Source organism: Myxocyprinus asiaticus, chromosome 22, assembly GCF_019703515.2.
Source record: "Myxocyprinus asiaticus isolate MX2 ecotype Aquarium Trade chromosome 22, UBuf_Myxa_2, whole genome shotgun sequence".
NCBI lineage: Eukaryota > Metazoa > Chordata > Actinopteri > Cypriniformes > Catostomidae > Myxocyprinus > Myxocyprinus asiaticus.
Genome location: NC_059365.1, coordinates 3498872 through 3519506, shown reverse-complemented (window position 1 = coordinate 3519506; position 20635 = coordinate 3498872). Strand labels below are relative to the sequence as shown.

The window sequence follows — 20635 nt, the reverse complement described above, 5'->3', positions numbered from 1 at the left end:
GCTGGAATGAAAACGGACCTTTTCTGTGTGCATTCTGCACCGATATGACTATGCAAAGGTACTCAGAAGGTTGCTTTCTTAAATATTTTTATCAAAGAACATTTGACATTACTATTATAATTGACATTGTCAACAAATTCTAGAAATGAACACTGAGAAAATAAAGAATAAATAAAAATATAATAAACAGCTAAATAAAAATCAGAACTGTTTAATATCAGTCAAATGCTGACCATTAAAATAAAGAATAAATAAAAATAAAATAAATAGCTTAATTAACATCAGTACTAAGGAAGGTTTTGTTTTTGTGGATTTTTCCCCTTTTTCAACCAATTTGGAATGCCCAATTCCCAATGAGCTTTTAAGTCCTCGTGGTCGCGTAGTGATTCGCCTCAGTCCGGGTGGCGGAGGACGAATCCCAGTTGCCTCCACGTCTGAGACAGCCAACCCGCGCATCTTATCACATGGCTTGTTGAGCGCGTTGCCACGGAGACATAGTGCGTGTGGAGGCTTCACGCCATCCACCGCGGCATCCACGCTCAGCTCACCACACGCCCCACCGAGAACGAACCACATTATAGCGACCACAAGGAGGTTACCCCATGTGACTCTACCCTCCCTAGCAACCGGGCCAATTTGGTTGCTTAGGAGACCTGGCTGGAGTCACTCAGCACGCCCTGGGATTCGAACTAGCGAACTAGCGAACTCCAGGGGTGGTAGCCAGCATCTTTTACCACTGAGCTACCCAGGCCCCCTATCCTAAGGATGTTTTCACATTTGAGTCTTCTTTACATCTGTGCATGCTTGGATGTTATTTTTTCGCTGAGCAGGCTTTTTCAAGCGCAGGATAGGATTTTTTTAACATCGTAACTGTTATTGGTTAACGTTCTTTACCGAACAGCTGTCATATTAGATCAATGGCTAATGTACGACTGCACGTTGTGAAATATGCGCAACTTATCAGCGCATTTTTTTTCTCTCTCATAGATTTGGCTTAGTCTAACTGTTAATTGTTTTCAACAATGTCCTGACTGTTTTGATATGTTAAGTAACTTTTACTTGGTGATTTCCGTTTAGAACAGGCTTTTAGGGTTGTTCGATTGATCCTGCATTATTCAATTGTTTTCAATAAATATGTTTGTTAAATATTCACTAACGTTGATTCAGTGAATGCGTGTCATGTTCTATATTTAATGTACAATGATCATAATTCAAGGTGAGCACGTCGCAGATAAATGCCCCTTTTCAGAGGAATTTAGCATCAGATTTGGAATAGATTAATTTTTTTCTTTTACTGTTTTCTGAAGGTTGGTTTCTCTTTAAACATCAGTGACATGGTTGTCAGGGACAGGGTTAACGTTATATTAGTTATATAAAACGATGGGGTCATTTTTTATTAGCTTTCCAGTATGTATTTCGCAAACTAGTTAGCAATTTAAGGAAAAGAGACCGATCAAATGCTCACCGTTTAACTCCGCCCTGTCTGCAGAACCACCATCAGTTCAGAGTCAGCTCTGTAAACAATGGAGTCAGGGTGCGCTCTGCTGGAAAAACTACGCTATGACACCAATTCTAAAGCATTGTTTTCTGCATTATATGTTCTGAAAAAGTTTTCATATCGGTGCATATCGGTAAAATATACACCGATACCGATATATCGGTGAAAGGCTAATATGACCGATATATCGGTCGCATACTACATCTGAGTGCTGATTCAAGGTCCGGAATTAACGCGTGTGTATTAGATAGGTAGATATATAAAGTTGAAGTCAGAAGTTTATATACACCATAGCCAAGTACATTTAAACTCAGTTTTTCACAATTCCTGACATTTAATTGTAGAAAACATTTCCTGTCTTAGGTCAGTTAGGATCAATGCTTTATTTTAAGAATGTGAAATGTCAGAATAATAGTAGAGAGAATGATTTATTTCAGCTTTTATTTCCCAGTGGGTCAGAAGTTTACATACACTTTGGTAGTGTTTGGTAGCATTGACTTTAAATTGTTAAATTGGGTCAAACATTTTGGGTAGCCTTTCACAAGCTTCTCACAATAAGTTGCTGGAATTTTGTCCCATTCCTCCAGACAGAACTGGTGTAACTGAGTCAGGTTTGTAGGCCTCCTTGCTCGCACACGCTTGTTCAGTTCTGCCAGTTTAGATCAGGGCTTTGTGATGGCCACTCCAATACCTTGACTTTCTCCTGATGCCATCTATTTTGTGAAGTGCACCAGTCCCTCCTGCAGTAAAGCACCCCCACAACATGATGTTCCCACCCCCATGCTTCACGGTTGGGATGGTGAAATTTGGCTTGCAAGCCTCACCCTTTTTCCTCCAAACATAACAATGGTCATTATGGCCAAACTGTTCAATTTTTGTTTCATCAGACATTTCTCCAAAAAGTAAGATCTTTGTCCGCATGTGCACTTGTAAACTGTAGTCTGGCGTTTTTATGGCGGTTTTGGAGCAGTGGCTTCTTCCTTGCTGAGCAGCCTTTCAGGTTATGTCGATATAGGACTCGTTTTACTGTGGATATAGATACTTGTCTACCTGTTTCCTCCAGCATCTTCACAAGGTCCTTTGCTGTTGTTCTGGATTGATTTGCACTTTTCGCACCAAACTACGTTCACCTCTAGGAGACAGAATGTGTCTCCTTCCTGAGTAGTATGTTGGCTGCGTGGTAGTACTTGCGTACTATTGTTTGTACAGATGAACGTCGTACCTTCAGGTATTTGGAAGTTGCTTCCAAGGATGAACCAGGCTTGTGGAGGTCCACAATTTTTTTTTCTGAGTCTTGGCTGATTTCTTTTGATTTTCCCATGATGTCAAGCAAAGAGGCACTGAGTTTGAAGGTACCCTTAAAATACATCCACAGGTACACCTCCAATTCAGTACACCTCCTATCAGAAGCTTATTACCTAAAGGCTTTATCATTTTCTGTAATTTTCCAAGCTGCTTAAAGGCACAGTTAACTTAGTGAATGTAAACTTCTGACCCACTGGAATTGTGATATAGTCAATTTAAATGTGAAACAATCTGACTAAATTGTTGGAAAAATTACTTGTGTCAAGCACAAAGTAGATGTCCTAAACGACTTGCCAAAACTATAGTTTGCTAATATTAAATCTGTAGAGTGGTTAAAAAAGGAATTTTAATGACTTCAGCCTAAGTAACTGTATACTGTTGAAGTCAGAAGTTTACATACACTTAGGTTGATGTCATTAAAACTTATTTTTTTTAACCACTCCACAGATTTAATATCATTAAAGACATTAAGTAAACAGTCTTGTACCTTTTATGTTTTTGCTTCAAATCAAAGTGTATTAAAGTTCTTCTCTATGGAAGACATGGGAAAAATACTTCTGGAACCAAGGCACTTTTGTGCTCTATAAGAGGTGTACAATTACTTTTCTGAGCTTCTTGCAGATGATACAACAGGCAATAACAATCCCATAGACTTACATTGAAGGACAGACCCAAGAGATATCTAGAGGCCAGAATATCATGGGCCACGGACACACTGCAGCTAAATTCGATTGTCAATTCACCTTTTAGTGCTTAATCCTGTTCTGTACACACACAGTTTGGTAAATTATTGGAGTGACAACCGTATTCTACAACCAAATAACTACCGAAAATTTCAAGTAGTGGCAAACGCATTTTAAGAAATTTCACTTGTTGTTACGGAAGCCAACTGAACAACTAGTTGTTAGTGACGTGATTAATGGTGCATATGAGACGTGTCGTCTTCTACAGTGGTATGTGTCTTCACTCATTTCAAGTTTCTCTCACCAGTCCTGTGGTCTTGGGGTAACAAGTACATCACAGTCCAGGGAAAGCATGCATGCTGTTTAACAGCAGCCGCTTGGACGCGCATAAACAAAACACGGCAATTCTGTACAATGGCACCTAACTAAACATTGCCAGATAATAATACATCGCTGGGGGAAAATCTCTTTGCTCAAAAATCAGCACAAAAGGAGTTAAACTCGTGACATTCTTGTTTCTTGTTCTCAGGCCCGAGACGCTGCAGCATTGCAATGGTAATCAGTCATTGCAACTGCGGGAGTAACTCCTGTATTCCCTACACACCTGACATGAATATTTAGGGGATTCACTCCCGCACTTAAATGCGGTTGTCACTTCCGAATCTTTGTAGTGTATACGTGGCTGTAGTGATTTGAGGGTGGACTCTTTTGACTTGAGGCAACAAGTAACCACCTAACAACCGAATAGCAACGCTCTGGCAACCACTCCCAGGACAAACTCCACTTGCGTTCAGAAAATGTACTAATCTTGTTTTGTCTCTCTTTCTCTCAGGTTTGCTGGTGGGTACGTTGGACGTTGTGTTGGACTCTAGCGCTCGTGTGGCTCCGTACCGAATTCTGCACCAGACGGGAGAGTCCCAGATCTTTTGGAACATCGCTTGTGGTCAGTGTTAAACTGTACAGAACAACTCATTACCATCACACGTAGGACCGCCCCTAATAGTCAACCAAACGTTAGTCGATGAGAAGATGCTTGGTCGACTAAGTTTTGATTGGTCGGTTGGTCGCAGGAAAAAAAAAACTCCACAGGAAGTGGCGAAGTCACGCAGGCAGTGACGGACAGACATGATCGTTTACACGGCTGGTCCATGCGGTAATTAATTATGTTGGTCAGGAAATCCGAATTGTGGGATCATTTCAAGAGGGTAAAATATGACCCCAAGACGGTGAAATGCAAACTCTGCAGGCAAATGTTCGCCTATCATTCATCGACCTCAAACATGGCTTATCATTTAAAACATGCCTAACATTAGCCACTTAGCATGGCTGCTCACGCTAACGTTAGATAACCTAAATAAATATACGCTATTAGTCTTATCCAAGTGTTTCTGGGGAGTGGGGAAGCTAAATTAGTACCTCGCTTACTGCATGTTTAACTTAATGTGCATTTCTCTCTATAAATTAACAAAATGGTCAGATAGTCTCCTTGCTGGTTTTTCCAACACATTCAGAATCATTACCGCTTTTGCCGGTGTCGCTGCGGCTCGCTTCGTGCGTGCGCTTGTAAAATGTATATTTTAAAGGCTCATTATTACGGTTTAGTATTTCTCTGTAATGTAGAACAGTGTTAGCAATGTTACTTATACTTTCTCAGCCCTGGAACTCAAACCATTTTCTGATGCCCCCCCCCCCCCCCTCCACCCCAAAACATATTTAAGTAATTAAATGAATATCATAAACGTGCGACAACTAGTCGACTAATGGCTTAAACTAACGACTACTAGTCGACTAAAAAAATCTTTGGTCGGGGGCAGCCCTAATCACTCGAAACCTGGCCCCTAAACCCAAATACTCCTGTGTAGCCAGACTTTTGTAGTGACAATCGCGACTAACTTAAATTTGCTCGCAATGGATTATATTCGTTAAAAGGGAGAGGGCATTCTCCAATACAGATGTCAGAGCAGCCAGTCCCTTGAGACATAGTAAGATCAAAAAATGAAAATTAAGCTTTGAAGAAAGCTAGTAAGGTTGAAGGGTTTGTAAGTTTGTTTGCTACCATGACATAACTGTGTTATATTGTTGAGCAGATGGATGAATTCAGTTAAATATCGTGATTAATATTCACAGTAATGTATGTATTATTATCATTACTGCATCCCTAATTTGTACTGTCCGATACTTGAATCCGTATCGGTCCAACGAGTCCGATACAAATCCGACTTTGGCATGCTTGTTACTGTCAAGCTCCAAAAATGACATAAAAGAACAATAAAAGCACCATAAAAGTAGTCCAAATATCTCGTGCATTTAATTTAAAGTCCCTTAAAGACAAACAATAGCTTTGTGAAATGCAAAAAGCTGCGTTTAATATGTAAATGACACACACTCCTAGCACGTGGGGCTATAATGATGCGCTGCTGTTTTCAGATCTCAGAGCAGCTCGCAATATGTGAGCGCTCCATACGACCAACATCTCAGATGTAGATAATAATAATAATTCCTTACATTTATATAGCACTTTTCTAGGCACTCAAAGCACTTTACTTAGTATAGATGCTCAATAGATCGGTTTGCTTATAACATGCAAGTTGGGTGGAAAAATGTGCAAAGGGAACTGGCTTCTTTTCTACTGGGACTTTCACTGGAATTACTGTTAATTTTGCTGCTGAATTATCCAGTAGACTAATTAACAATAAAGTTTTTCTTAATAGGTTACACTTTTATATTGGAATAATGTGTAGTTAGAGGGAGGGTTGCAGTGGTGTATGGTGTTATCGGTTTTACTCGGTACAAATTTTATACCGGGTAGAAGGGGGAAACATTATGAATGGAACTTCCAATATCAATACAATAGCCTTAAATAAAGAATAGTTGGGTATGAAGAGTTTGCGACACATGATAAATGAACCTAAATAACGCATTGAAAGCCAGATGTTCTTTACCAACGTATCAAATTACACAGGCAGCAAAGTACGTGCACTGACAGAAGACGTTTAATTGCAGGTAGAGAATATAATGTGCATGGTGGGTAACTGTAAGATGTCTCAGATTCTGAATGAAACAAGAAATGATGTTAGACACACAGACACACGTTTGAAGAAACACACTTTATTATATTTTTAAGAACAGATGACCGAAAAGCCATCTATGCACATGTCTGATGCGCTGTTTGTTCGGAGGCGTGCAGTCTCGTGGAACACACGTATGTAAAGGGTTCTCACTCTTTCTTTGTTTCAGTCTTCTGAAATTTTTTTGCAAGAATAGTATCGTCTATGAGAATGCTGCAAATGACCTCAGACCATCTCAGCTCAGGAGGTGCTCTGAGTTCTGTTCGCTTTATTTCCACAGAGCAGTTCGTTGTGAGTGCAACTCTGCAGGGTCACTTTATATATAGCCTATACATCTGTGATTAAACCATAAAATAACACAAAAACACGTTCACCTCGAACCATGAATTATATTTCAGTGATTATTATCATCATTATAATTATTATGTTAACATTTATAATTGTTTTTAGATCTTAATTTGTATTAGTAATTTTCCACCTGTTGTCATAGACGGATACTTGAGTGACTGTAAATGGAAAGGTGATTATATATGATTTTTTTAAAATCTTCGTTATGTTATGTTTTTTAAAATAAATGAATTTAATTTTCAATGCAAAATCACTAAAGCAAAAATATTCACCGCTCCCTCAGCCGGGGGGTTGATGATGAAATTGGATATTGTTTTTATATATATATATATATATATATATATATATATATATATATATATATATATATATATATATATATATATATATATATATATATATTAGTGAACATATTTCTTGCATATCGCCCAGCCCTAGTAGAGTCTTTACCCTTCCGAAGCAGCTAAACTGGGTTCTGGGTTGAAAGGTGATAAAACACCAACATTAAACCTGCAACAACCCTCAATAAGTGATGTATTTGCCCGGACAATGAAATACCCGACCGGTAGCCCATGATGGAGAGAATGCATGGATGAAGTTGGTTCATTGCCAAAGAGATGTTGCCCTTCACAACTGTTGAAAAGCCATTTTTCAAAAAGTTGAACAACACACATTTTAATTGCACTTCATGTTTTTTTTGTTTCATTAGAATTTTTAGTTAAAATAAATAAATAAATAAAGTTCCAAGTTTGAAATCAAGCTGCGTTGCATTATTGTGTAGGCTATTGCTTAAAGAAAATTAGCCCATAGTACCACTTAGCATCCAACCAGCGGTAATATGTGTTAGTCGGTTTGAACGTGAACACCGCACCGGTTTGAACATTATGATATCGTGGCAAGTGTAGTTGGAGGCTTGTTTCTTTTCATATACCCCCAATTAGTTTCACACAAGTGAGGTATAGATATTCAAAAATTATTAAGAAAAAAAAAAACAACTCAACCGTGATATCGGTGCGTCCCTAGTACAAATTCATAGAAATTATTTAAATATGAAGATTTTATGATAATATCTGACATTTAACATTCATAATGTCCAATCTGCCAAAGTAGCAGGCATTTAGAATAAAGTTTAGGACAAAAACATTGATATTTCTCACTTCACGTTCATAGTTTTGAATTGAATATATCACATCTGGTCGGGCAGTTGCATACGGTCTAGTTGCGCAAGTTGAAATATTTAAACGCATCTGAAGCTCAAATTGGATCTAAAAATTCCACATCCGCACATAGTCGGAACTCCGGTTCGACTCTTGTTTAGAAATTAATGACTTCTGCTTTTATCGTTTCTCGGATGCAGTGAAAACGTGGCTTTAGACATGAAGAGACACTCGGATTGACATGTAAAGCGAGCCAAACACATTTACCACGAGTAAATCAGGTATCGGAAATAACCTGTGAGAGTAAAGCGGAACAAACAGGCATGCTCAGATACCTTGTTTAATTGCTGTGAAGTGTCTTAAAACATAACTTTGTGAGTTCTTCTTCAAAAGTGCTCATTGTAGAAGCCCGGGAACTTGTTGTCATGACTTAAAAACATGTGCACCCAGACTGCTGCATATTGTATATAAACTAATCACATTTGGCCTGTGATTTCAGCCAGCTCTTGTCAGTTTTGTGTGTGGTATGCACCAGACAGTCGGTGAACAGTTTGTTGGTTTGTCATCTGAGGCTGAGAATAAACCCCCCAAAAACTCTTCTTGATTGGCTGTTACAGATACTTGGCAATTAGTTTGTCATTCCTCAAACTGATTTGTCTAGACTTGTAAAATGATTTGTCAGACAAAGATAACATTCATGATAACATCAAGAATAGTTGTTCTTTGACAGTAACTTTAATTTAATTTACCTGGTCTGTTTCCTAGAAACATCTGGAGATCTGTAGAGTGACTGACTGACTTGGTTGTTCAGTCTCATGGCAGACTATAACATTTACTGTATGTTATGGGTATAAACCGGCGCTTGACCTTTGAACAGCCGTCCTGGATTTGAGTGACATTTTAAAGACTGTGACACAGTTAAAAGGATAGTTCATTATGGGTGGTGCACAAAATGAGACGTTTGGCTGAATGATAGCCACAGTCACCATTCACTTTCAGTGCATCTTTTTTCCATACAATGAAAGTGAATGGTGACTGAGGATGCAATTCTGTCTAAAGTGTGTGTGTGTGTGTGTGTGTGTGTGTGTGTCTGTCTCAGGCTCATCTCGTAAGGAGATCACTGAGCACTGGGAGTGGCTCGAGGCCAATCTACTCCAGACTCTGTCCATCTTTGACAATGATGATGACATCACCACCTTCGTCAAGGGTAAAATACAGGTAGGGCTGTAGTTTTTTTTTTTTTGGTCAATGCAAAGCAAAATTATTGGTTCAGTTAGAGCAGAGAGCCTTCTAATTGACCATGTTTTCATGCACTTAAGAAAACGATTTATTCCAGGGTTTTTGCAGAAAGCGGCGTTCTGAAACATCATGTAAATGAGAGTGGCGTTTTTTCTTACACCCTTTAAGGAATTAAGAGAAAGCGGTTTAACACATGTGGTCATGTAAACGCATTAGCGGCATTCTAACATATGTTTGAAAAGGATGCAAGTGCATGGAACAGACCGGATAACAAACATCATAGGATTGAGCCCAACAACAAGTCAACACAGTGGGAAAGAATTCAACATTTCTGAGAGTATAGCGGGAAAAGAGAAAAGCACATACACTATAAAATATACCCATTTATACACACCAATTTAAAAAATATCGACGACTGTCCCTCAAGTCCATGTTTATGTGCTCAAGTACACTGGAGGAATCCCTGTGTTTGATGTAAGAGGGAAACCCCACTTTTGCAGCGTAATTTCCCTGCAGGTCTCAATGGAAAATTGGAAAATGAACACTGCAACAACTCTGGATTATCTAGAAATAAAGCAAAGTGACAGAGAATAAAATAGTTACGTTTTCTTCGGATCCCATGTTTGTTATTTACACAAGCATTGCGGGGAAATTACTTTGCTGTGGAGAAAGCTGCTTACTGACCGAGACGCAAGTGCACGGGAGTAAAGAGAAAGCCGCGAATACAGTGCATGTACATTTATATAGTTTATAAATCTCTCATTACTTCTCATCACCCTGTTGACAGTTGTTTAATTATTTCCTCACAGATTGTAGTCCATTAGCTTCCCAGGCCTTATTTTGGTTCCACAGAAAACATGCTAACATGCTACATACCACCTGTCTTGGTTTTGTTTTGTATTAAATGAAAATTAAAGTAGTCAGAAGACAAGTACGGTTGTAGATCGGTTTGTCTTAGATGATGTTTTGAAGACTAGGTCTGAATTCATCGCCAAATACACAGGACCAAACCAGCTGCATTTCCATTTTTCGTTTTAAAGCTGAAGTGTGTCATTCCTTTGCCACTAGTGTCACCAAACAGAATTGCAAAAATAACTAGATAGGTAGGTTTTCAAGACAAACTTTGAGAGAGAGAGAACCGATCAAAGGCCTCGTTTACATTTTAATTGTTGTATTTTTTGACAGCTTGAGTTTGAATAGTCTTGGCTCATTTGAACATTCCATCAATGTAAGTCTATTGGATTTGAGGGATATTTGTTCGCCCGCTGTGCGAAAACCGTAATTCTGATCAGTTAGAAAAGATACAGCAACCCGAGTCAGAACAGTCTGAAGGTCTGTGCCAAGTTTGGGTGGATGTTGCTTGAACGCTTTAGGAGGAATTACAGTCAGAAATTTAGGTCTTGGTTTAGAAATTGGTAAAATAGCAGTTGTCAAGCCAACATAATGATTGTTTTTAAAACTTTTAGGGGAAATCAACTCTTCAATGGCTTACTTATAGATGTCTCTGTTTAATTTTGTCACTTCTAATGGTTAAATTAGTAAATGCAAATGTAAAAGTCTTTGCAGAGAGAAGTATGTTATATGTTTCTTAAAACACACGCATGTCATTTGAGGAATGTTAGAATATTAGGTGTCTGAGCAATATTAGAAAACTCTTCTCTCTGTAGGGCATCATCGCTGAGGACAATAAGAGCGGCAAAGCTCAGGAAGACGAGGATCCCGGAAAGTTTCGTGAAGCCGAGCTGAAGATGCGGAAGTTGTTCGGAATGCCGGAGGAAGAGAAGCTGGTGAACTATTATCCTTGCAGCTATTGGAAGGGTAGAGTCCCACGACAGGGCTGGATTTACCTGTCCATCAATCACCTGTGCTTCTACTCCTTCCTGCTTGGAAAAGAGGGTAAGAGAGAATGTGAAATTGTACATTAGTATTTGGTTAGAAAGTCTGGATTAGGGCTGCATTCTTGGGTCACATTCACACTAATCTGTTTTCACTTGAAACAGTTTGTTTTTCGCTCTTTCCAAAGTATGCAGTAATGGAAAGTGTTTTCGAAATGCTGTTTTCAGTGGAGGAAAATGCCATTGTAGGTTCTAACCAGAACCAAAACAAGAATAAAAAACAGCTTGAAGAATAGAGAACTCTTCTGGTTTAGTGTGAAGTTCTCATATTTATTGTCATCTATTCACTCTGTAATCTGTTGACTGTTTTGTGAAGAGTGCTCCGTTTTATACTGAATTAAATGCACTCATCCACTACTCATCATAACCTTTAATCGTTGTCATTATAGTTTCATTGGTAATTCAGTGGACAGACGTCACTCAGTTGGACAAGAACGCCACGCTGGTTTTCCCAGAGAGCATCCGTGTGAGCACACGGGACACTGAACATTTCTTCTCCATGTTCCTCAACATCAATGAGACCTTCAAACTGATGGAGCAGCTGGCCAACATCGCCATGAGACAGCTGTTGGACAATGAGAGCTTCGCTGCAGATCGCTCCCTCCCCAAACCCTGCAAGACCCTCAAAAACGTCTCTACGCTCAAAAGGTGAGCGGACCACAGGCTGGCAAAGAGATGTTTCCGTTTTGAAGAGATTAATTATACATGTTTGACCAATGAATAAAACAGAGTCATCCGTTCTTCAGAACAAGAGCTCAGACTGTAAAAACACAAAATGGTTGTGAAGATGAGGTGGCTTGTGCAGGTTCTTGTTTTTAAGACAAAATCAAACACGGTGACTTAAAATTTCCTTTTGGTGGACATTTCAATGTAACCGGATTTAGAAATACAATTCACCCATGAATCAGTTCATGAAGGAACTAATTTGTTTGATTCAGTTCATTTGATTTCACTCATGTGTTGGTTGAAGGAACCAGTCCATTTGAGCCACTTCATTTTATTTAAATCATGAGTCAGTTTAAACCAATTCATTTGATTCATTTCACTCATGAGTCAGTTAATGAAACCAATTCATTTGATTCATTTCACTCATGAGTCAGTTAATGAAACCAATTCATTTGATTCATTTCTCTCATGAGTCAGTTAATGAAACCCATTCATTTGATTCATTTCTCTCATGAGTCAATTAATGAAACCAATTCATTTGATTCATTTCTCTCATGAGTCAGTTAATGAAATCAATTCATTTGATTCATTTCACTCATGAGTCAGTTAATGAAACCAATTCATTTGATTCATTTCTCTCATGAGTCAGTTAATGAAACCCATTCATTTGATTCATTTCTCTCATGAGTCAATTAATGAAACCAATTCATTTGATTCATTTCTCTCATGAGTCAGTTAATGAAATCAATTCATTTGATTCAATTAATTCCAATTGATGAATGATTTCCAGACACCAAATTGTTTGAAACAATTCATTTAATTGATGAATCAGTTAATTAAACCAAATAATTTTATTTCACTCATGAATCGGTTCAAGAAACCGGTTCATTTGATTTAACTCCTGAATCAAGAAACCAATTCATTTGATTCAGTTCTTTTGATTCCACTCATGAATCATCAAGAAACCAATTCATCTGATTCAATTCATTTTATTTAACTCCTGAATCATCAAGAAACCAATTCGTTTGAGTCAATTAATTTGATTTCACTCATGAGTCAGTTCAAGAAACCGATTCATTTGATTCCACTCATGAATCGTAAGCCAGTTCATTTCACTAATGAGTCAGTTTAAACCAATTCATTTGATTAATTTCATGAGTCAGTTAATGAAACCAATTCATTTGATTCATTTCTCTCATGAGTCAGTTAATGAAACCAATTCATTTGATTCATTTCTCTCATGAGTCAATGAAATCAATTCATTTGATTTCACTTATGAATCAGTTCAAGAAACCAATTTGTTTAATTTCGCTCATGATTCAGTTGAAGAAACCAATTCATTTGATTCAATTAATTCCAATTGATGAATAATTTCCAGACACCAAATTGTTTGAAACAATTAATTTGATTTAATTGATGAATCAGTTAATTAAACCAAATAATTTGATTTCACTCATGAATTGGTTCAAGAATCAGATTCATTTGATTCCACTCATGAATCGTAAGCCAGTTCATTTCACTAATGAGTCAGTTAATGAAACCAATTCATTTGATTCAATTCATTTGATTCAATTCATGGATCAGTTAAAGAAACCAATTAATTTTGATTTCAATTAATCTCTTTTCATTTTTTGAATCAGTTTAAGAAACCAATTCAATTCATTTCATTTCACTCATTAAGTCAGTTCAGTTACATATTTTCTGCTTTTTCAATTTTTATATATATTTTTATTTTATTTGAAATTGTTGTAATGAAAACTTTTTTTTTTCCTCATGCAATACAAGTTTGAAAGATTACTCGAACATAATGACTATGTCACATTGACGTCAAACTAAAGTTTTATATGTGCATGTACGTATAAAATTGACAGCTGCTGCAGAGGGGGAGATTTTGACTGTTGTTTAACTACTTTAAATTCTGAGTTACTGTTCGGATGTTTCAGGGACTTGGATGCCCGTGCAAAGAATGAGCGATACAGAATGCTCTTCCGGCTCACACAGGACGAGCGTTTGGATGGACACACCGACTGCACGCTCTGGACACCGTTCGCTAAGATGCACGTCGTTGGACAAATGTTTGTGTCTAACAACTACATCTGCTTTGCCAGTCGAGAGGAAGATCTGTGTCAGCTTATCATTCCACTGAGAGAGGTAAACACTCACACAACTACAACAATCACAACACAATCTTATATAATTACAAAACTCTCAGCAGCACTTCCTCTGTAGGTCTCTATAGTGGAGAAAGCAGACAGCAGCAGTGTTTTGCCCAGTCCACTGTCAATCAGCACTAAAAACAAGATGACCTTCCTGTTTGCCAATCTTAAAGACCGAGACTTCCTGGTTCAGCGAATCTCTGACTTCCTGCAGCGGACGCCTGACAGACCCTGTGGCCTAAATGTCCAATCAGTGAGTCGATATGAACGAAATTGTCTTTTGGCCTGCCTACTATTTAATTTTCACATTGGTTTCCATACGTATATATCCTATACATGCAATGGTAATGCTACAGTGATATTATCACATGTATTATACCATGGTATTTAATGATTAGCATATTCATACACCACAGTATTTACTGTACATGGTACTCTAGTGTACTTGAAAAAAATACCAAAGTATTACCATGTTACATGTCCAAATAAACATGGTATTACCATGATGCATGTCTAAAAAAATGTGGTATTACCATGAAAATGTCCTAATGTCCTAATAAGCATGATATTACCATGACACCATTTCCAACATGGTAATACCATGATGCTATTTAGTCATTTTTGTCAGTGATACTTCAGTATAAAGTCCCATCCCGTTGAAGCATAAATCAGTTTCAACATCAATGATCTTTGTTAATTGCTGTTTGAAAGTCAATCTTATGACTAAACATGTGGTTGTAATCATCCGTCTCGTCCATATCCAGGAGAACCCCAGCCCGAGCACGCCACCCTCTCTGCCCCCGTCTCCTCCTGTTCTGGGGGCTGGAGAGTTACCCCAAAACAAACACTACAGCCCCAGTCTGCCCACCGCTAAGCAGGGCCTCCTGAGAATCTACCAGCAGGACGTCCCAGAGGAGCTGGGGCCCAAAGTGGTGAGACACACCCTTCAATCCCATCAGCCCTCAAATGTGATGTTTAAAACGCTTGTTACATCTTGATGGAAAAGTCTTTATTGCCAATAACGGAGGTATAAATAAATAAACAGGAGAATAATAATATACGAGGGATAATGTACAGTTAGCCTGTCATTATTGGAAAATAAACTCGGATGGATTTTATATCCTGGATTAATTTTTTTGTTCTTTCTGTCCAGACGAGAGAGAAGATGAAAGAAGAATCATGGAACATCCACTTTTTTGAGTTTGGACGTGGTGTGTGTATGTACCGGACGTCTAAGACCCGAGAGCTGGTTCTGAATGGGATACCTGAAAGTTTGAGAGGAGAACTCTGGCTGCTCTTCTCAGGTAATGAATCCTCTAAACACCAGGTGGCGCTGTTTGACAAGACCATTGACAGTGATTTTGATCAGGTTTTCGCTGTGTTTGGGTTTGAGTATTAATGTACTGCATTCTGTGTAGTACACACTGTATTCTACATTTTTTCTTTTTTTTTCAGAAAAAAAAAAAGGTATGGTTGCACATTTCATGCAAACTGAAAATGTTCACTGTGCACAGTATACACACTCAGGGTTCCCACACGTCCTGTAAAACCTGGAATTTTGCAATGCAGTTTTCCAGTCATGGAAAAGTCATGTCCTGGAAAACAAATTTTTGCCTTAGAAAATATTTTAATTAATTTCTTATTTTATTTTATTTATCACTCATTATACATTTGCACATATACAGTGAAATTCTTTTTATCACATATCCCAGCTAAGCTGGGGTCAGAGTGCAGGGTCAGCCATGATACGGCGCCCCTGGAGCAGATAGGGTCAAGGGCCTTGCTCAAGGGCCCAACAGTGGCATCTTGGCAGTGCTGGGGCTTGAACCCCCAATCTTCTGATCAGTAACCCAGAGCCTTAACCGCTGAGCCACAGTATAATAAACAAGTGTGTAACTTAATTAAAGTGTTGAATATGGAATTCATAAAAAATAATTATCCAATAACCACAATGTACTGTACATTATGACCTCTTGTGTGTTTTTGCTTTAATATTACACCCGATGGGTACATAATGTGTCGTGAAAAGAGTGGGAACACTGATACTGCATGCTGCATATATTGTTTGAATAGTATGCTATTTGTATATACACTCACCGAGCACTTCTGTAGGAACACCCGTACACCTACTTATTCTTGCGATTATCTAATCAGCCAGTCATGTGGCAGCAGTGCAGAAGGCTACGGTAACTTTCTGTGCAATTGTAGTGAGCAGAATAGCATCTCAGAATGCACAACACTTCGAACCTTGTGGCAGATGGGCTACAACAGCAGAAGACAACATTGGGCACTTTATTAGGACCAAAGTGTTCCTAATAAAGTTCGAAGTGAGTGTGTATAATATATATATTTGTTTATTTACAAACTTGGTCTCTGCATCTATTTGTCGAGCAGCAGAATTTGACAAGCATGTTTAAACGTATATGCGTGTATTTGTGATCATGGAGATAAATGCTGTCATGGTGACGAGATGATGACCAATAATAGCTGCTCCGCTCATCTGTGACTCATTTTGATCTTATCTGATTTATGCTTTATTTAATGCTATTACATTTTTCCATTCCCGTCTAACACTCTCCAGGTGCTCAGAATGAGATGGCCACACACCCAGGTTATTATGGCAGTTTGGTTGAGCAGGCGATGGGTAAATGCACTCTAGCGACGGAGGAGATCGAAAGAGATCTTCACCGCTCCATGCCCGAGCACCACGCCTTCCAGAATGAGATGGGCATCGCCGCCCTGAGACGAGTCCTTACAGCCTATGCATACAGGAACCCGGGCATTGGATACTGCCAGGTACACACACACTCCCTCACAGTGTAGACACAACAAAGTGGCATGAAACGTTGAGTATTGCCAGTTTTGTCATTGCTAAATGGACCTCGCTTTGTGCACAGGGGTAACGTCATGCTTGACAACAAAAAAGGTGCCCTGCATTTTTCTGAAAATACTTATCTAAGGAGATTACATAGCTGTAAGCTTGATTTTATGCATTTAATGCTAATAGTTTTGGGTGTAGATGAAATTGCCAATTATGTTAATTAGAAGGATGTGTCTGCATACTTTTGACTGTGTAGTGTATTATTTGATGGGGAGTTTATTACACTTACTGAACAAAAACTAATCATCCTACACACTGAAAACCAAAGCCACTCTTTGACGCACTATGTTTGAACGAGTTCATAGAGATGCATCGTTTCCTTTTAACATCTTCTCACAGCAGAAATTTGTGCTTGGTGTGTATAGGCCTTAATCTATTTGTCACCTTTTTTTCTCTCTCCAGGCGATGAACATTGTAACATCAGTGTTGTTGTTGTATTGTACTGAAGAGGAGGCGTTTTGGCTGCTTGTCTCTCTTTGTGAACGGATGCTTCCTGATTATTACAACACTAGAGTTGTGGGTAAGAAACATACACAAATATAAACACATGCTGAAAGTCATAGCCTATCATATTAGAGGGCACAATCTCTCTTTCTCTCTCTCAATTAGTGTTAGACATATATATATCGGCCAGACCGATATATATCGGCCGATATTTAGCCATTTTGTGATTTATCAGCATTGACCGATAATAACCGTGTTCACTTTTGCTGATTAAGAGAAGTGTTGACTTTCCCTTGTGTCAGTTTCCAAATCTACCAATAGATTTGTCAATGTATAGACAACACTTTGTTTTAACTTTTTTTTTTTTTTTTTTCAAATGTATTGAAATTTGAGTTTATATCGGCCATCCTTCTCTGTAGATATCGACATCGGCCATTGAAAAACTCATATCGGTCAAACACTACTCTCAATTCAACGATATTCAAAGAACTTTAAGCTGAAAGTATAATAAAAAAAGATATGCTTTATCTGAATGGATGGAGGCTTCCTACATTTGCCATCATAAAATACATTTGGACTGGATTTGATTAGTTTAGGCCACGTGAGAAAAATGACAGTTGTGTTGTTCGCGGTCATATTTGACCGACCATAGGAAATGAATGGGTGAGACTATAACACATCCACAATGCAGAACACACACACGCAAATACATCTTTTTACAACCAGGAATGAATTTGTGGATCTTTACAGCCATCTATTGGTTATTTTTGTCATGACATGATTTTCCAAGACATGTTATTGTTCTTTTTTTTTTTTTGCATCAGATAATGCTTTAATTTTCCATTTGCCACATTTTTCCATCTTGTGCACAATGTAAATTGTCACCTGTGTCTGTATGGGCTCATGGAGTACACGTTGAAAGCTAAAACCCTCCACCGTGCACAAGGTGTTATGGCAGGCGAAAAAACATACCCTAGCAAAACAAAACAAAAAAGCATACCCTAGGCTTTATTGGCATGACTGTTTTGCCAAAACTGGACTTTTTTGTGACAGCCTCTCTCTGTATCTGTCAGGGGCGTTGGTGGATCAGGGTGTGTTTGAAGAGCTCACCCGTGAGTGTTTGCCGTTGCTATACGAGCACATGCAGGAGTTGGGCGTCATCTCCACCATCTCTCTGTCCTGGTTTCTCACACTCTTTCTGTCCGTCATGCCTTTCGACAGTGCAGTGCTGCTGGTCGACTGTTTCTTCTACGAGGGCATTAAAGTCATTTTCCAGGTTTAGAAAAACTGATGCAACTACATTTAAAGAAAAACACAAAAATAACACTAAAGATAATTGGTTTGTCTGGTGAGCAGCTTTTATCTAGATCTTATCTAGATCTCTGTTGTCTTTACAAATATAAAGAACTCTTTGATGTAGGGATTTCTCCAAGCAAAAGTTTATAGGAAGACATTCTGGTTTGATATGCATTAAGAACAGTTTTCCTGGAGAATAGGTTTGACTAACATGTGTCTATGACTCATATTCAGGTGTCCTTGGCTGTGCTGCACGCTAATATGGATCAACTGCTGTCCTGTTCAGATGAAGGAGAAGCCATGACTATTCTGGGCAGGTGGGTGTGACCATAGTGAGATGGGTGTGGCTTAGCACAGACATCATAAATGACTTACAAGTTCATTTTAACCCTTGTGCACTGTTGGGTAATTTTTGACTGAAATCAGTTTTCTTTTTTTTTTTCTGGGGATTTTTTTTCCCCCTTTTTCTCCCAATTTGGAATTCCCAATGTGCTTTTAAGTCCTCGTGGTCGCGTAGTGATTCGCCTCAGTCCGCGTGGCGGAGGACGAATCCAAGTTGCCTCCGCGTCTGAGACAGTCAATCCGCACATCTTATCACGTGGCTTGTTGAGCGCGTTGCCACGGAGACATAGCGCGTGTGGAGACTTCACGCCATCCACCGCGGCATCCACGCTCAACTCACCACGCACCCCACCGAGAACGAACCACATTATAGCGACCACGAGGAGGTTACCCAATGTGACTCTACCCTCCCTAGCAACCGGGCCAATTTGGTTGCTTAGGAGACCTGGCTGGAGTCACACAGCACGCCCTGGGATTCAAACTAGCGAGCTAGCGAACTCCAGGGGTGGTAGCCAGCGTATTTTACCACTTACCACAGCTACCAAAATAAAAATTGTGGCTCGAGGCTTGGTTACTTTTCCTGCATTTGCCATCTGAACACACAAAAGAAATTTAGACTGGATTCGATGAGTTTAGGCCACATGACATAAAGCGACAATTGTGTTGTTTGCTGTCAAATTTGACTGGACATAGGAAATGAATGGGCGAGACTATAACACAGAGCGGTTTTTTTATTTGTCAAATAAAATTAATAATTCAGCCACAATGCAGAACACAAACACAAATGAATTGGTGAGACCATATCATATCCACAATGCAGAACAAACACACATCTTATTCATCTTATGGCACTTTTCCACTGCACGTTACGGTTCGACTCTGCTCGCTTTACTTTTCTGAGCTTGCTTTTCCACTGCAGTTTAGTGCCGCCTCAGCGTGGGTGGAATTATAGGCTGATCGTCATACTTGCGCCACTGCCGTGACATCATCTTAAACGCGACACAAACATTACTGACCATAAACAATAACACGACCGTTAGCTGTTAGCTACTAGCTCATTGTGCTGCATAAAGCAGTTGTTGCATGGTGATTTTGCCTGGTTGTTTTAGAAGCAAGCTTTCTAGTTGCTGGTCAACTAAATAAAGTGAAGCTTTCAAGCTGAATATAGAGTTAACGTAACAAAATGTACCATCCACCATTAACGCCGAGTCCAGGGCACTCTCCCTCCCATTGCTCGCCGGTCTATTGCCATAGATAGCATCCATTTGGTCGAACCACTTCCACTTTCTTCTGTTTGAACCAGTCCGGATGTTGTGGTCCTTGATGGTTCTGTAGTCACTTAAGTTTTTTTTTTACTTTCCCCTACACTGTTGGTAGGTCCGGTGGTAGCCGTGTGCGACCAACAGCTGAGACACTTCCTGAAAGACTTTTTCATTTTGCGTTGTTTCGTTCGTCGCTAACGAGAGGAACGTCTGCACCTCGTTTATTGACCACGGCATGGTTTTGCGCACAGCCATTTCTTTTTACAATTTGAAAGTCGCGTGAACAAATGATATTGCTGTTGCTAACTTTAAAACTAGCGGGTTGATGTCCCGTGTCGCAAATCCAGTGACGCTGGTAGTGACGATTCTCTCTGACCAATCAGTGATCTGCAGGG

At 39.1% G+C, this 20635-nt stretch overlaps 2 protein-coding genes across 7 annotated transcripts in view; one reads left to right on the top strand and one right to left on the bottom strand.

Annotated features, from left to right (window-relative positions):
- The window catches only part of LOC127413399 (MORC family CW-type zinc finger protein 3-like), a 212894-nt gene that overhangs the window by 146526 nt on the left and 45733 nt on the right, over positions 1 to 20635 (bottom strand). The gene's annotated exons all lie outside the window — the stretch shown is intronic.
- LOC127413397 (TBC1 domain family member 9B-like) overlaps positions 1 to 20635 on the top strand; it is a 43638-nt gene that overhangs the window by 5349 nt on the left and 17654 nt on the right. For all 4 annotated transcript variants that reach the window (XR_007892579.1, XR_007892578.1, XM_051650535.1 and 1 more), the window contains exons 2-13: positions 4319 to 4429; positions 9159 to 9277; positions 10966 to 11194; positions 11583 to 11841; positions 13803 to 14010; positions 14089 to 14268; positions 14780 to 14947; positions 15169 to 15319; positions 16597 to 16811; positions 17299 to 17416; positions 18414 to 18616; positions 18871 to 18953. Coding sequence is in view for 2 of the 4 variants with exons in the window: in XM_051650535.1 (XP_051506495.1) it covers positions 4319 to 4429; positions 9159 to 9277; positions 10966 to 11194; positions 11583 to 11841; positions 13803 to 14010; positions 14089 to 14268; positions 14780 to 14947; positions 15169 to 15319; positions 16597 to 16811; positions 17299 to 17416; positions 18414 to 18616; positions 18871 to 18953 (2044 nt within the window). In the remaining 2 variants the exon portion in view is untranslated. The remainder of the gene's footprint in view (positions 1 to 4318; positions 4430 to 9158; positions 9278 to 10965; positions 11195 to 11582; positions 11842 to 13802; positions 14011 to 14088; positions 14269 to 14779; positions 14948 to 15168; positions 15320 to 16596; positions 16812 to 17298; positions 17417 to 18413; positions 18617 to 18870; positions 18954 to 20635) is intronic.